Source organism: Schistocerca americana, chromosome 2, assembly GCF_021461395.2.
Source record: "Schistocerca americana isolate TAMUIC-IGC-003095 chromosome 2, iqSchAmer2.1, whole genome shotgun sequence".
Taxonomy (NCBI): Eukaryota; Metazoa; Arthropoda; class Insecta; order Orthoptera; family Acrididae; genus Schistocerca; species Schistocerca americana.
In genome coordinates this window covers 2,144,011-2,159,439 of record NC_060120.1, presented here as the reverse complement: position 1 = coordinate 2,159,439, position 15,429 = coordinate 2,144,011, and the positions used below count along the sequence as shown (strand labels likewise).

At 41.0% G+C, this 15,429-nt stretch overlaps 1 protein-coding gene across 1 annotated transcript in view; it reads left to right on the top strand.

The window, feature by feature from the left end:
* LOC124596170 overlaps positions 1–15,429 on the top strand; it is a 79,736-nt gene that overhangs the window by 41,501 nt on the left and 22,806 nt on the right. The window contains exon 3 of the mRNA XM_047135207.1: positions 13,996–14,235. Within this exon, the coding sequence (XP_046991163.1) occupies positions 13,996–14,235 (240 nt within the window). The remainder of the gene's footprint in view (positions 1–13,995; positions 14,236–15,429) is intronic.

Here is a 15,429-nt window from a genome sequence, read left to right as displayed (position 1 = left end):
TGGATAGATTAAAGTTAGATACAGTGGGAATTAGTGAAGTTCGGTGGCAGGAGGAACAAGACTTTTGGTCAGGTGATTACAGGGTTATAAATACAAAATCAAATAGGGGTAATGCAGGAGTAGGTTTAATAATGAATAAAAAAATAGGGGTGCGGGTAAGCTACTACAAACAGCATAGTGAACGAATTATTGTGGCCAAGACAGACACAAAGCCCATGCCTACTACAGTAGTACAAGTTTATATGCCAACTAGCTCGGCAGATGATGAAGAAATTGATGAAATGTATGACGAGATAAAAGAAATTATTCAGGTAGTGAAGGGAGACGAAAATTTAATAGTCATGGGTGACTGGAATTCGTCAGTAGGAAAAGGGAGAGAAGGAAACATAGTAGGTGAATATGGATTGGGGGGAAGAAATGAAAGAGGAAGCCGCCTTGTAGAATTTTGCACAGAGCATAACTTAATCATAGCTAACACTTGGTTCAAGAATCATAAAAGAAGGTTGTATACCTGGAAGAATCCTGGAGATACTAAAAGGTATCAGTTAGATTATATAATGGTAAGACAGAGATTTAGGAACCAGGTTTTAAATTGTAAGACATTTCCAGGGGCAGATGTGGAAAGCCCCAGGAGATACTAGAAGACACCAAATCGACTATATATTAGTAAAATCGCGTTTTAAAAACCAAATCAAGGATTGCAGAAGCTACCCGTCTGCGGATATTAATAGTGATCACAACCTTGTAATGATGAAATGCTTACTCAAACTCAAGCGATTAGAGAGAAAAACGAACAAAGTATGGAACAGAGATAACCTAAAGTCTGAAGAACTAGTGATCCCTTATGCACGGAAAACTGATGAGATGGCATCAAACATTATTCCCGGGAGTACTAACGAGGAGTGGAAACAAATCAAAGAAGGCATACATAAAGCAGCAGAAGAATTTATTGGGAAAGCCAAACCTGTAAACAGGAAAGAGTGGATAACACCTGAAATAATTTGTCTAATGGAAGAAAGAAGACTATACAAAAAATGCCTCTGACGAGCAAAGCGAAAACAAATATAGAAAGCTTAGAAACCAAATAAACAGAGAATCTAGGAAAGCAAAAGAAAATTACCTCAACAGCATTTGTAAAGAGGTGGAGGAAAACATGGTTAAAGGAAAAACTGACTTGGCCTACAGAACAATAAAACAAAACTTTGCTAAACGGAAAGTAAAATCTTCAGGAACTATAAAGAACAAAGAGGGCAAGGTACTATTTGGATATGACACGCTGAAGAGATGGCAAGAATACATTGAAGAGCTATATCAAGGAGACCCTCTAACAGATAATATGATAGAATTAAGCGAAGAAGTAGAGGAAGAAGAACTAGGGGACACAATTCTGAAAGATGAATTTGAAAAAGCACTAAAAGAACTACCAGATAAGAAAGCGGCAGGTGTTGATGATATACCTTCTGAACTAATTAAGAAATCAGGAGACAAAATGAAAGCTACATTACTGCAACTCATACAGAAAATATACAAAACAGGTGAAGTTCCTGAAGACTATCAGAAATGCATCATATTCCCCATACCTAAGAAAGCATCTACTATGGACTGTGAAAACCATCGAACACTCAGTCTTCTTTCACACGCATCAAAAATTCTAATAAGAATAATTTTGAAAAGAGTTGAAAACCAATTGAATAGCACTCTAAGTGAAGACCAATTCGGTTTTAGAAGCGGTGTAGGGACGAGGGAAGCAATCTTATCTTTAAGACTAATAATTGAGAAACAAATTTCCAAAAACAAACAAGTATTTATAGCCTTCGTAGACCTCGAAAAGGCATTTGACAATGTTGTATGGCCAGAAATGTTTAGAATTCTGAAGAAGGCTGGTCTGAAATATAATGATAGAAGGATAATCTTTAAAATATACCAAAATGAAACAGCCTTAGTTAAGAAGGAAAACAAAGAAGAAACAGCAAGAATAAGGAAAGGAGTGAGACAGGGATGCCCACTATCTCCAGTAATTTTCAACGCATATATCCAAGAAGCAATAGACAAAATAAGAGAGAATATTGAAGTAGGAATAAAACTTAACGGAATGAAAATAGATATGTTGCGATATGCAGATGATATCGCCATAATTACAGAAAGGAAAGAAGATTTAGAAGCCGCACTCAATGAAATGGAAAACACCTTAAAAGAACAGTATGGAATGAAAATAAATAAGAAAAAGACTAAAGTGATGGTGAGTGGCGCCCTGAACTACAATGAACCCATACGAATAACAATAAAGGGAGAGAAACTAGGGCAGGTTACAGAATTTAACTACTTAGGTAGCAAAATAACAGCAGATGGAAGGAGCAAAAGTGACATTAAAAACAGAATACAACTTGCCAAAATAGCATTCAATGGAAAAAGAAACTTACTGACGAGTAGAAATGTTAGTTTAGACGTAAGAAAGAGAGTCATGAAAACCTATGTGTGGAGTACAGCCCTTTACGGATGTGAAACTTGGACTAGTGGAAAAGAAGAAAAGAGAAGATTAGAGGCATTCGAAATGTGGTGCTACCGGAGAATGGAAAAAATCAGCTGGCGAGACAAGGCTACAAACGAAGATGTCCTCAGAAGAGTGAAAGAAAACAGATCTCTTTGGCGAAATATACAGAAAAGAAGAATAACCTTCATAGGTCACATTTTACGGCATAACAATTTCATTAAGAGAATATTAGAAGGAATCATTGAAGGAAGAACTCGCCGAGGACGACCTAGATTAAGCTACATTCAACAAGTAATAAATGACATCGGGTGCCAGACCTATGCAGATATGAAGAAGAAAGTTGACAAAAGAACGGAATGGCGTGCTGCTGCCAACCAACCTGTGGGTTGATAACCGAAGAAGAAGAAGATGTGGACTCTGACCACAATCTATTGGTTATGAACTGCAGATTGAAACTGAAGAAACTGCAAAAAGGTGGGAATTTAAGGAGATGGGACCTGGATAAACTGAAAGAACCAGAGGTTGTAGAGAGTTTCAGGGGGAGCATAAGGGAACAATTGACAGGAATGGGGGAAAGAAATACAGTAGAAGAAGAATGGGTAGCTCTGAGGGATGAAGTAGTGAAGGCAGCAGAAGATCAAGTAGGTAAAAAGACGAGGGCTAATAGAAATCCTTGGGTAACGGAAGATATATTGAATTTAATTGATGAAAGGAGAAAATATAAAAATGCAGTAAATGAAGCAGGCAAAAAGGAATACAAACGTCTCAAAAATGAGATTGACAGTAAGTGCAAAATGGCTAAGCAGGGATGGCTAGAGGACAAATGTAAGAATGTAGAGGCTTGTCTCACTAGGGGTAAGATAGATACTGCCTACAGGAAAATTAAAGAGACCTTTGGAGAGAAGAGAACCACTTGTATGAATATCAAGAGCTCAGATGGCAACCCAGTTCTAAGCAAAGAAGGGAAGGCAGAAAGGTGGAAGGAGTATATAGAGGGTTTATACAAGGGCGATGTACTTGAGGACAATATTATGGAAATGGAAGAGGATGTAGATGAAGATGAAATGGAAGATACGATACTGCGTGAAGAGTTTGACAGAGCACTGAAAGACCTAAGTCAAAACAAGGCCCCGGGAGTAGACAACATTCCATTAGAACTACTGATGGCCTTGGGAGAGCCAGTCAAGATAAAACTCTACCATCTGGTGAGAAAGATGTATGAGACAGGCGAAATACCCACAGACTTCAAGAAGAATATGATAATTCCAATCCCAAAGAAAGCAGGTGTTGACAGATGTGAAAATTACCGAACTATCAGTTTAATAAGTCACAGCTGCAAAATACTAACGCGAATTCTTTACAGACGAATGGAAAAACTGGTAGAAGCGGACCTCGGGGAAGATCAGTTCGGATTCCGTAGAAATGTTGGAACACGTGAGGCAATACTAACCTTACGACTTATCTTAGAAGAAAGATTAAGAAAAGGCAAACCTACGTTTCTAGCATTTGTAGACTTAGAGAAAGCTTTTGACAATGTTAACTGGAATACTCTCTTTCAAATTCTGAAAGTGGAAGGGGTAAAATACAGGGAGCAAAAGGCTATTTACAATTTGTACAGAAACCAGATGGCAGTTATAAGAGTCGAGGGGCATGAAAGGGAAGCAGTGGTTGGGAAAGGAGTGAGACAGGGTTGTAGCCTCTCCCCGATGTTATTCAATCTGTATATTGAGCAAGCAGTAAAGGAAACAAAAGAAAAATTCGGAGTAGGTATTAAAATTCATGGAGAAGAAGTAAAAACTTTGAGGGTCGCCGATGACATTGTAATTCTGTCAGAGACAGCAAAGGACTTGGAAGAGCAGTTGAACGGAATGGACAGTGTCTTGAAAGGAGGATATAAGATGAACATCAACAAAAGCAAAACGAGGATAATGGAATGTAGTCAAATTAAATCGGGTGATGCTGAGGGGATTAGATTAGGAAATGAGACACTTAAAGTAGTAAAGGAGTTTTGCTATTTGGGAAGCAAAATAACTGATGATGGTCGAAGTAGAGAGGATATAAAATGTAGACTGGCAATGGCAAAGAAATCGTTTCTGAAGAAGAGAAATTTGTTAACATCGAGTATAGATTTAAATGTCAGGAAGTGGTTTCTGAAAGTATTTGTATGGAGTGTAGCCATGTATGGAAGTGAAACATGGACGATAACCAGTTTGGACAAGAAGAGAATAGAAGCTTTCGAAATGTGGTGCTACAGAAGAATGCTGAAGATAAGGTGGGTAGATCACGTAACTAATGAGGAGGTATTGAATAGGATTGTAGAGAAGAGAAGTTTGTGGCACAACTTGACTAGAAGAAGGGACCGGTTGGTAGGACATGTTTTGAGGCATCAAGGGATCACAAATTTAGCATTGGAGGGCAGCGTGGAGGGTAAAAATCGTAGAGGGAGACCAAGAGATGAATACACTAAGCAGATTCAGAAGGATGTAGGTTGCAGTGGATACTGGGAGATGAAGGAGCTTGCACAGGATAGAGTAGCATGGAGAGCTGCATCAAACCAGTCTCAGGACTGAAGACCACAACAACAACAATTGTATCAACACTGTTCTTCTATGAACGCGTCTATCAACACGCACAATTCGTCGCCTGTTAGAGCGGCCGTATCTCTCCTTCTGAATTTCTCATAGTATTGAATGGACAAATGGCCTACGTAAGTGACGTAGCTGGCGTTCTTCCATCGCATTAGGTCATGTTCATGTGCACTTTCAGAATGTGTGACAGTCTTGATATTGCTATGCGCGTCCGGACAGAGACCTCAATATGCTTTTCCTACGGTGTGACGTCAAAAACTAGGGACGCTCAACGTCAGCATGCACGGCCCGTGAGCCGAGAGGAGGCTAGAGGGCTCTGGCAACCGGCTGTGCACCGGGCTTTTCTGTGGCCGTGTGCCACTTATTCAGGCTTAGGCAGGTTGCTAGCGCAGTTTCCACAGACCTGGCGCACCTGGTCGGCGTGGCCCTGTTTGCTGCCTGTAGTCACAGATAAGTAGAGCTGTAGCACATATGCGAGGCAGTGACAGCTTTCTACAGCGCGTGCCCCGACTGCCAGTGATCACACGCATAATGGGCGGAGTGTAGCCGTAGAGATGCTGGCACACTTTGTTTACATTTTCGACGTAAGGTGAGCAGTTCAGTGTCATCCCCATGATGTCACAAGTCAGGCCCCTTATAAATCACGTCATCATAGCGATGTCACAAACCATAACCTTTTTCAATGACGCCACGTTCGCACAAATTTAAAAAAATACAAAATTGCGCTAATGAAAAATTTTTACATCTACCTTACATGGATACTCTGCAAATCACATTTAAATGCCTGGCAGAGGGTTCATCGAACCACCTTCACAATTCTCTATTATTCCAATCTCGTATAGCGCGCGGAAAGAACGAACACCTATGTCTTTCCGCACGTGCTCTGATTTTCCTTATTTTATCGTGGTGATCGTCCTCCCTGTGTAGGCCGGTGTCAAAAAAATATTTTCGCATTCGGAGGAGAAAGTTGGTGATTGGAATTTCGTGAGAAGATTCCGTCGCAACGAAAAACGCCTTTCTTTTAATGATTTCCAGCCCAAATCCTGTATCATTTCTGTGACACTCTCTCCCATATTTCGCGATAATACAAAACGTGCTGCCTTTCTTTGAACTTTTTAGATGTACTCCGACAGTCGTACCTGGTAAGGATCCCACACCACGCAGCAGTATTCTAAAAGAGGGCGGACAAGCGTAGTGTAGGCAGTCACCTTAGTATGTCTGTTACATTTTCTAAGCGTCCTGCTAATAAAACGCAGCCTTTGGTTAGTCTTCCCCACAACATTTACTATGTATTCGTAATGTGAGATGTGCGTAACAGCACCGCTAACGGCCAACTCTGTATTACTTGATGCAATAATTTACCAACAGCCTTATGTATTATAGAAATTTATTTTACGAACTTCTTATGTGCTACCAGTTTCGGCATTACATTGATGCCGGCCGCGGTGGCCGAGCGGTTCTAGGCGCTTCAGTCCGGAACCACGCGACTGCTACGGTCGCATGTTCGAATCCTGCCTCGGGCATGGATGTGTGTGATGTCCTTAGGTTAGTTAGGTTTAAGTAGTTCTAATTTCTAGGGGACTGATAACCTCAGATGTTAAGTGCCATAGTGCTCAGAGCCATTTCGACCATTACATTGATGCCATCTTCAGGCTCCATACGTCATAGTCGTAAAATCGCTATACACGGAAGGAGCCATATAACTGGATCCGTGAATCAAATCGTTATGCATTCACGGTGAACTGCGTATTAATCTATGTTTCCCCGAGTAATCCGTTTGTCGCTTTAACTCTTATGTTGCATTCTTTCGTAATCTAATGTAATACGTCTTTCTGACCCCCTGTCGTCTGCTTTATACATGCCGATTTGTTTATTCTGACATCGTTTAAGACCAAGTGCCACAAACAGATTTTTTTCAGAGTCCACTTGCTGTAGTTGAAATGCAGTTCAGTAAGATAATCCTGTGAAGTTTTCGCAAACCTGGCACTTCTTTGCGCGACATATAATATCACAGAAACGTCTGTCTAGCAGCCAGTTTGTCAATAACTCCAAAAGGATACTTATCGTGTCTCCTTTGTTGCTTCTTTTGGGCAAATATTTGAATTCCACTCTGCTCAGCAACTTGTCCCTCCTGTCCTAATTTACACTTATATCACTTACCCAACTTCTTTTTGCCTGCACGTTATCGATTCTTTTCCGCCAGCACTGCGATCCCTTTTTCCTTCTTATCTTCAAAAGCAATCTGTCGCACCACTAGTGAAGACATTCTCCGCTGTCATTTTCAGTGCTTACTGCACGAGATAAAAAGGCACACTACTTTGAAGTGGCACGTGGCTGTAGCTATCCAGACGACCAAATTACAAGTGAACTTGAAAAGTAACTTACACAGTGTTATGGAAACCAAAGTAAATTTTATTGAACGCAGCACTACGCTTCAAAGTAAAAAACAGATACAGGGAGTTCAGTGAAGGGGTTCCTGATTACAAAATTAAATATCTCGAAAACTAAGATCGATAACGAGTGCAACAAAAGTGATGATTGTGAAGCTGTCAGAATTTTGTTTTACGGAAGTAATGCAAAAGTTTCGAAATAGTTCGAAAAGCTGCTAACAAAAGTTGCTGTGCAGCTCGTGTAGTATAAGCGTGCGTAATAAAACTCGTCCTCCATAAGCAGGATTTGCAGTCACGTCACAGTCTTTTCCAAACGTCCACCACTTACAGTACGGCTGTGTCACCAACGAGCAATGCAATTTCTCATCACATCCTCTAGTGTCTCAGCGGAAAATGAGTCGCACACCACGCAGATCACCAACTCAAACTCGTCCATCGCGGTGGAATGATTCCGATAGACAGGGTCTTTCAATGCGCTCAACAAAAAATAGTCACAAGAAGTCATATCGGGCGAATATGGAGGCCAATCCATCCCTCTGCCAGTAAATTTACAATAATCCAAAACACCTGTTCGATGCGATGCGGTCAGACCCCATTTTGGATGAATCTCTCGGTGCCTGGCCGAGCCTCTATACGTCGAAAAAATGCTCCAGTATTGCAACGTAACGTCCACTAGCGATCGTTTGTCTCTTGAAAAAAGGGCCAGTAATGCCTCTGCTGCACACCGCAGCCCAAACAGTAACTATGGGAGAATACAGTAGCTTCACTTCACACAAATAAAGATTTCCGGTAACCAAGTTTTGCTCATTCAAGACGCCATTCGGTATGAAGTGTGCTTCATCTGTGAACTAGATGCTGCCAACACCAAATCTTTCTTTATTAATCATTTTGAGAACCTCGTTCGCAAAGTCAGCCCTCCGTCACACAGTTTGTACAGGTATAGTCTAATGGCTCTGGATTTTGAATGGAAACTTGTGTAGGCTAACGCGGTATTTTCTGCGTACCGGAACGCTTCAAACCGTACTCTGCTGCAGTTCTTGGGACGGATTTCCTTGGATTTTGGTGAATCTACATCTACATCTACGTGATTACTCTGCTATTCACAATAAAGTGCCTGGCAGAGGGTTCAATGAACCACCTTCATGCTGTCTCTCTACCGTTCCACTCTCGAACGGCACGCTGGGAAAAACAGACACTTAAATTTTTCTGTGCGAGCCCTGATTTCTCTTATTGTATCGTGAAGATTATTTCTCCCTATGTAGGTGGCTGCCAACAGAATGTTTTCGCAATCGGAGGAGAAAAGTGGGGATTGAAATTTTATGAGAAGATCTCGCCGCAACGAAAAACGCCTTTGTTTTAATGATTGCCACTCCAATTCCCGTATCATGTCTGTGGCACTATCTCCCCCTTTCTCGCGATAATACAAAACGAGCAGCCCTTCTTTGTACTTTTTTGATGCCATCCGTCAGTCCCAACTGATGCGGATCCCACACCGCGCAGCAATACTCCAGAATAGGGCGGACAAGCGTGGTGTAAGCAGTCCTTTGGTAGACCTGTTGCACCTTCTAAGTGTTCCGCCAATGAATCACAGTCTTTCGTTAGCTCTACCCACAATATTATCTATGTGATCGTTCCAATTTAGGGTATTTGTAATTGTAATCCCTAAGTATTTAGTTGAATTTACAGCCTTCAGATTTGTGTGACTTATCACGTAATCGAAATTTAGCGGATTTCTTTTAGTACTTATGTCAATAGCTTCACACTTTTATTTATTCAGGGTCAATTGCCACTTTTTGTACCATACAGATATCTTATCTAAATCATTTTGCAATTCGTTTTGGTTATCTGATGACTTTACAAAACGGTAAATGAAAGCATCATCTGCAAACAATCTAAGACGGTTACTCAGATTGTCTCCTACGTCGTTAATATAGAGCAGGAACAATAGAGGGCCTATAACACTTGCTTGGGGAACGCCGGATATTACTTCTGTTTTACTCGATGACTTTCCGTCTATTACTAAGATCTGTGACCTTTCTGACAGGAAATCACGAATCCAGTCGCACAATTGAGGCGATATTCCATAGGCAGACAGTTTGGTTAGAAGACGTGAGGAACGGTGTCGAAAGCTTTCTGGAAATCTAAAAACATGGACTGAATTTGACACCCTTGTCGATAGCACTCATTACGTAATGAGTATAAAGAGCTAGTTGTGTTTCGCAAGAACGATATTTTCTGAATCCGTACTGACTACGTGTCAATAAATCGTTATCTTCTAGGTACTTCATAATGTTCGAATACAGTATATGTTCCAAAACCCTACTGCAAATCGACATTAATGACATCGGCCTGTAATTCAGCGAATTACTCCTAATTCCTTTTTTGGGTATTGGTGTGACTCAAGCAATTTTCCAGTCCAGTAGGTACGGATCTTTCTGTGAGCGAGTGGTTGTATATAACTGCTAAATATGGAGCTACTGTATCAGCATACTCTTGAGAGGAACCTGACCGGTATACAATCTGTACCAGAAGCCTTGCCTTTATTAAGTGATGTAAGTTGCTTTGCGACACCGAGGATATCTATTTGCATGTTTCTCATCTTGCCAATTGTTCTTGATTGGAACTGAGGAATAATTCTAGAAAAACTGTGGCCTCAATTTCAGGATTTTGACAACTGTGCCTTGTAGGGCGGTGATGGTATTACACTACCAGAAAATCAAGAGTTGTTCACTGGAGTACATGATTTCAAGCACTTCCTTCTACTCGCTATGTTCCTTTCACGTTTCAACCGCGGAAATGATCATTGTGAACTCACTGTTCATAGAGTCTACATATTGCGATTACAGGTGCCTCTGTTAGCAGCTCTTGGAAACTTCTACGTAGCTTCTGTATAAAATTCTTAAGGCTTTCACGATAAACACACTGTTTGTTGCACTCGTCTATCGATCTTAGTTTTCGAGAATTTTAAATCTGAAATCGCGGTTCCTTCGCTAGACACCCATATACGTGACAGTTTTTCAGCATAACATCAAGTGTCTATACAACGCTCGTTTAGTTCCTCGAAAATAGAAATCCGTTTGTTGACCGTGGAGCCTATAACACTTCCGTCTGCTATAGCTATACCATAACCTCGAAGCTGGAGGCAGGTTGTGAAATAAAACTTATCTTATTAAAGCAATTATGGTATAACGCAACAAAACAGTGTTACCCTCTGAGAGGAATTTTGCTAGGTTGACCGTGTAGGAAATGACTTATCGGAAATAAAGGTCAGAATTACGTAAATAATCGAACAGTACAAACAATATTTTTGCCTAGCTATACTGTTTAAACAATAAGGAAAACGGTCGCCACCCTAACTAGGCAAGAGAAAGATTTAGGTTCTCGTTTAAGAAAGTAGGTATGAGTAACTTTAACGGGTAAACACAACCTATACTTGGCCACACGCGAGTGCAATTAACTCTGACACATACATATGTTTACGGTAAGATTGAAGCTAACAGCTAGAGCGGCATAAACTATTTGCATAAATATAACAAATAGCGAAACACACTATTACTTTCAGTGCTTATTCAAACTGAATGGTCTTTATACCGTTATTATTACTATTCACTGCAGAATCATTAATTGGACACAGGTTAAGTATTATTTTTCAAACACTTTCCTAGTTGACATAGAATTATAAATGTTGTTCACTGCAAAATTATGAGCTGGTAATAGGTTGAGTCTCTCTCAGTTAAATACTTTACTATTTAAAATGAAAGTTAATTGGAATTCACTAACAGGTTACTTCTCACTGTCTTTTGAATAAAGATATTATTGTTTTTATAAATAGTGGTAAAGGATAACCTGTGGATCTTATGACACTATTAATATGCACTTTCAATACCCGAAAGAAACAAGTGCTTAGCAATCCAATATAACTTTCCACAAATGCAATTCACGACTTTTGCTGCAGTGAGACACTATGTTGACAAACTTACAAGAAACTGAATCACCTTTTAACATTTACTACAGGCAGCACTATGATCATTAACTAAGCAAAACTTTATAAGCCTCAATTTTAAGAACTTTAATTTTTAATAGAAACAGCAAATTGTCTTTATTACTACAATCTTCTACTTTCAAGTAAATGATTAAATAGGTGACTTTGAAACTCCACTAAACTTTAAATTAGACTGTTTCCAGCCCTGTGAGGCTTTCACAAGACTTCATTTAGTACCTCCCACAATTTCATTAAATCCACACTAAATCTAAACACTCCCTTCTTACTAAAGATCAAACAACATTATTTAATGTTCTGAGAATTTCATTTTTTTCCACAAACTAGGAGTCTCGGTAATTATAATTTAAATGGAGAGGAACCTGAAAGGTGTTGTGACAGGGAAAAATCAAGGTAGGTACATAAATTCAGTTATAGGTTGCCTTATATTTGTGCACACTTAGTCACCAAATAAGCTGATCTTTCGCTGTACATTATTATAATACTCCTGTACAGTGATTGCGCAATGTGGTGGCAACTGCATGTTGGTAGGCGGATTTGCAGACAGAATTGCTGGACTCTGGCCTTTCTTGGTGGCGATGATGAATACCAATTCCAGAATCGTTCCAGCTATTTATCTATCCATTCGAGGCATTGGAAAGTAGCAGAAAAAGCCTCTCTCGGAACCAGCACAATACAAACCTTTACATGGCAGTGCACAGTTTGGTAGCTCGTCCCCGACTGACTCTTGGTTCCACCTTTTCTACCTAGCCAACCACAATTTGCGCGCGCTACACAGTTCCGTTCCCGAGGGGAACCACAAGACGTTTTAAACAAAATAACTAAGAACGCTAAGTGAGGATCAGAAGTTTACATAACAGCAACCAAACACATTAAATAAAACAGAACACTTGCACAAATTAGTATTTCTACAAAAAAATTATTCACCCAAATTCCAAATGTATACAGTAAGTTTCGTCTCCCTCCATTTGAGACAAAGAATTTAAATGACAGATATACTACATTGTATAGAATCAAACCGTGACATCAAAGTTTTTACAAAGAAAGGGGTACACAATCTTGTGTTATCGATCCAATCAAACACATTTACAGATGCTCAACGATGTAACATTAAATGAATCAAAAGCAAAATAAATCAGCAGAGCACTAGAGTTATGGTGTTACAAGCCATTCGGGATCCTCTTGTGAACGTCTTCGTGGTTGCAAAATCTCTTTCTGACCAGATGTCCCTTCAGTTTGCCCAAAATATGGAAATCGCACGGTGCAGGATGTGGACTGTGTTGCTGATCGGCATCACCCACGACACGGCTGTGCGTCCTCGGGTCAGTTTGTTGGCACCATTTCGCGACAGCTGCACACGACGTTGCTTTTGCTCCACGCACCACCAGAATTTGACGGTGAACCTGTGCGCAGCACAGACATTTTGTGTACTTCAACTCTGGACTAGGTTAACCCTTGTTGGGCCATTTCACACCCACACTGTTACGAACTTGTCCGTACTGCAGCGGAACTATGTCTGCAGGAAATCTGAAACATGTACTCCCTTCTGACTATGCGCCACTTGTTACGCATTGGCCTTACCGTGGGACGACATGTGTAACTTACGAAAATAGAAGTAACGAACTTCAAAATGCCACTATCACTTTTGTGGAGCATTTATTCAGATAATCACTTTCGGAAAACTACGTTGCCATCTTCAGACTTTATGTACTACATTTTAAGGAATCTCGTCAATGTGTAGAATAATTTGTGTCACATAATAAGAAGACATTCGAAGAACATGCACGGCATAGTATATGTGAAAAGTAAAACAACCGTTAAATAAAATATCATACACAGTGCAGCGAATATACATGCTCATACTCACTTAGAAGCCACGTACAGTGAAATTATTATCTTTGAGATGCCGATATATTATGCCCTGCCTGTTCTTGGAATGTCTTTTTGTTATGTAACTCAAATTATTGTACACATTCCGTGAAGTGTAGTGCATAATATCCGAAGACGGCAAAATAGCTTGCCGAAACCAGTTACCTGAATAAATGCTCAACAAGAACCATCGTGGCGTTTTGAAGTTTGTTACTTCCGTTTTCATATTAATCTAGATCGCCCCCAGAGTGAAAGAATGTGAGCGGGTGCATATGTAACTTACCTGCTGAAGTCCCAACGTAGCTCGTCTATGGTCGAATCTACAGTTCCATCTGTTAGGCTAATACGAAATCACACAGCACTCTGTCGAGACCTCAGAATCATTTAGCGTAAATGTTTTCCACATTTTCACTTTTTATTTTTATTTTTTATGTTTTTGATTCGTCGCTTCAGTTTCGTAGCACTACGCCGTAAGACATTAGAGATTTAGATATTGATGCTGAGTCCTCCACAGTGAATTTTATTTACTTTCAGTTTTTAGAAACAGCAAACAAGAGACAGAATTTTCATTCTCAGCACAGATCATGAGTGCCTATAATATCTTGACGTCACAACTGACGCTGACCTCTCCTGGTATCCTTTTTTTTTTTCTTCCAGATTGAGGGCGTAGCCTGCCACAAAGTGTTCGACGCCTACGCTTACCTGATGTCGCGGGTGCAGCCGGACGTGTTCACGCGCTACGGCGTCGACTGCTACCTGACGGCGCTCGGCCTCTCCGTGGACCCCGAGTACCGGGGACAGGGCGTGGGAGAACAGCTGCTGAGGGCGCGCTGGGACCTGTGCAGGGCCCTGGGCATACCGCTCACCGTCACCTGGTTCTCCGCCAGGGCGTCGCAGGTAAGCACATACAAGTGCACAGTGTGAGGCGGCGAGAGGAAAACGGAAAACATCTATATTTGGATGTTTTGTCGAATGTATCAGATAGGTAGTTCGTGCGTCGAGGTACATTTGATCACTCTACATCTGCATCTACATTTATACTCCGCAAGCCACCCAACGGTGTGTGGCGGAGGGCACTTCACGTGCCACTGTCATTACCTCCCTTTCCTGTTCCAGTCGCGTATGGTTCTCGGGAAGAACGACTGCCGGAAAGCCTCCGTGCGCGCTCGAATCTCTCTAATTTTACATTCGTGATCTCCTCGGGAGGTATAAGTAGGGGGAAGCAATACATTCGATACCTCATCCAGAAACGCACCCTCTCCAAACCTGGCGAGCAAGCTACACCGCGATGCAGAGCGCCTCTCTTGCACAGTCTGCCACCTGTGTTTGCAAAACATCTCCGTAACGCTATAACGCATACCAAATAACCCTGTGAGGAAACGCGCCGCTCTTCTTTGGATGATCATTCCACTTCAAATCGTTCCGTACGCACTCACTCACTCCAGTGAGTGTTTCTGTTTGAACTCTAAGAGAAAGAAAAAAACGACGCACAACTAGGGAACTATCTGAAAGGGACGAAAATCGGTCGATGTTACGTAGTTCTGCGTACAAACAAATAATTACAGTTTCAGAAAAATTGCATGATTTATTGAAGAGAAAGAGCTTCACAAACGGAGCAAGTGAACAACAAGTTGGTACACCTCTGGCACTTACAAAAGCAGCTACTCCACTAGGTACTGACTCATTGAGTCGTTGAATGTCCCCCTGTGGGATATTGTGCCAAATTCTGCGCAGTGTCTGCAACGCTCCGATGTCCTCAATTGCAGAGAGGTCCGGCAATCTCTCTAGCCAAGGTAGAGTTTGGAAAGCACGAAGACGAGAGGTAGAAACTCTGGCCGTGTCCGAGCGGACATATCTTGCTGAAATGTAAGTCCAACATGGCGTACCATGAAAGGTAACAGAACTCGACGTCTTAGATTGTTTGCAGATGATGCTGCCATTTACCGGCTTGTAAAGTCATCAGATGATCAAAACGACTTGCAAAATGATTTAGATAAGATATCTGTATGGTGGGGGAAGTGGCAGTTGACCCTGAATAGAGAAAAGTGCGAAGTTACTCACATGAGTACTAAAAGAAATCAGCTACATTTC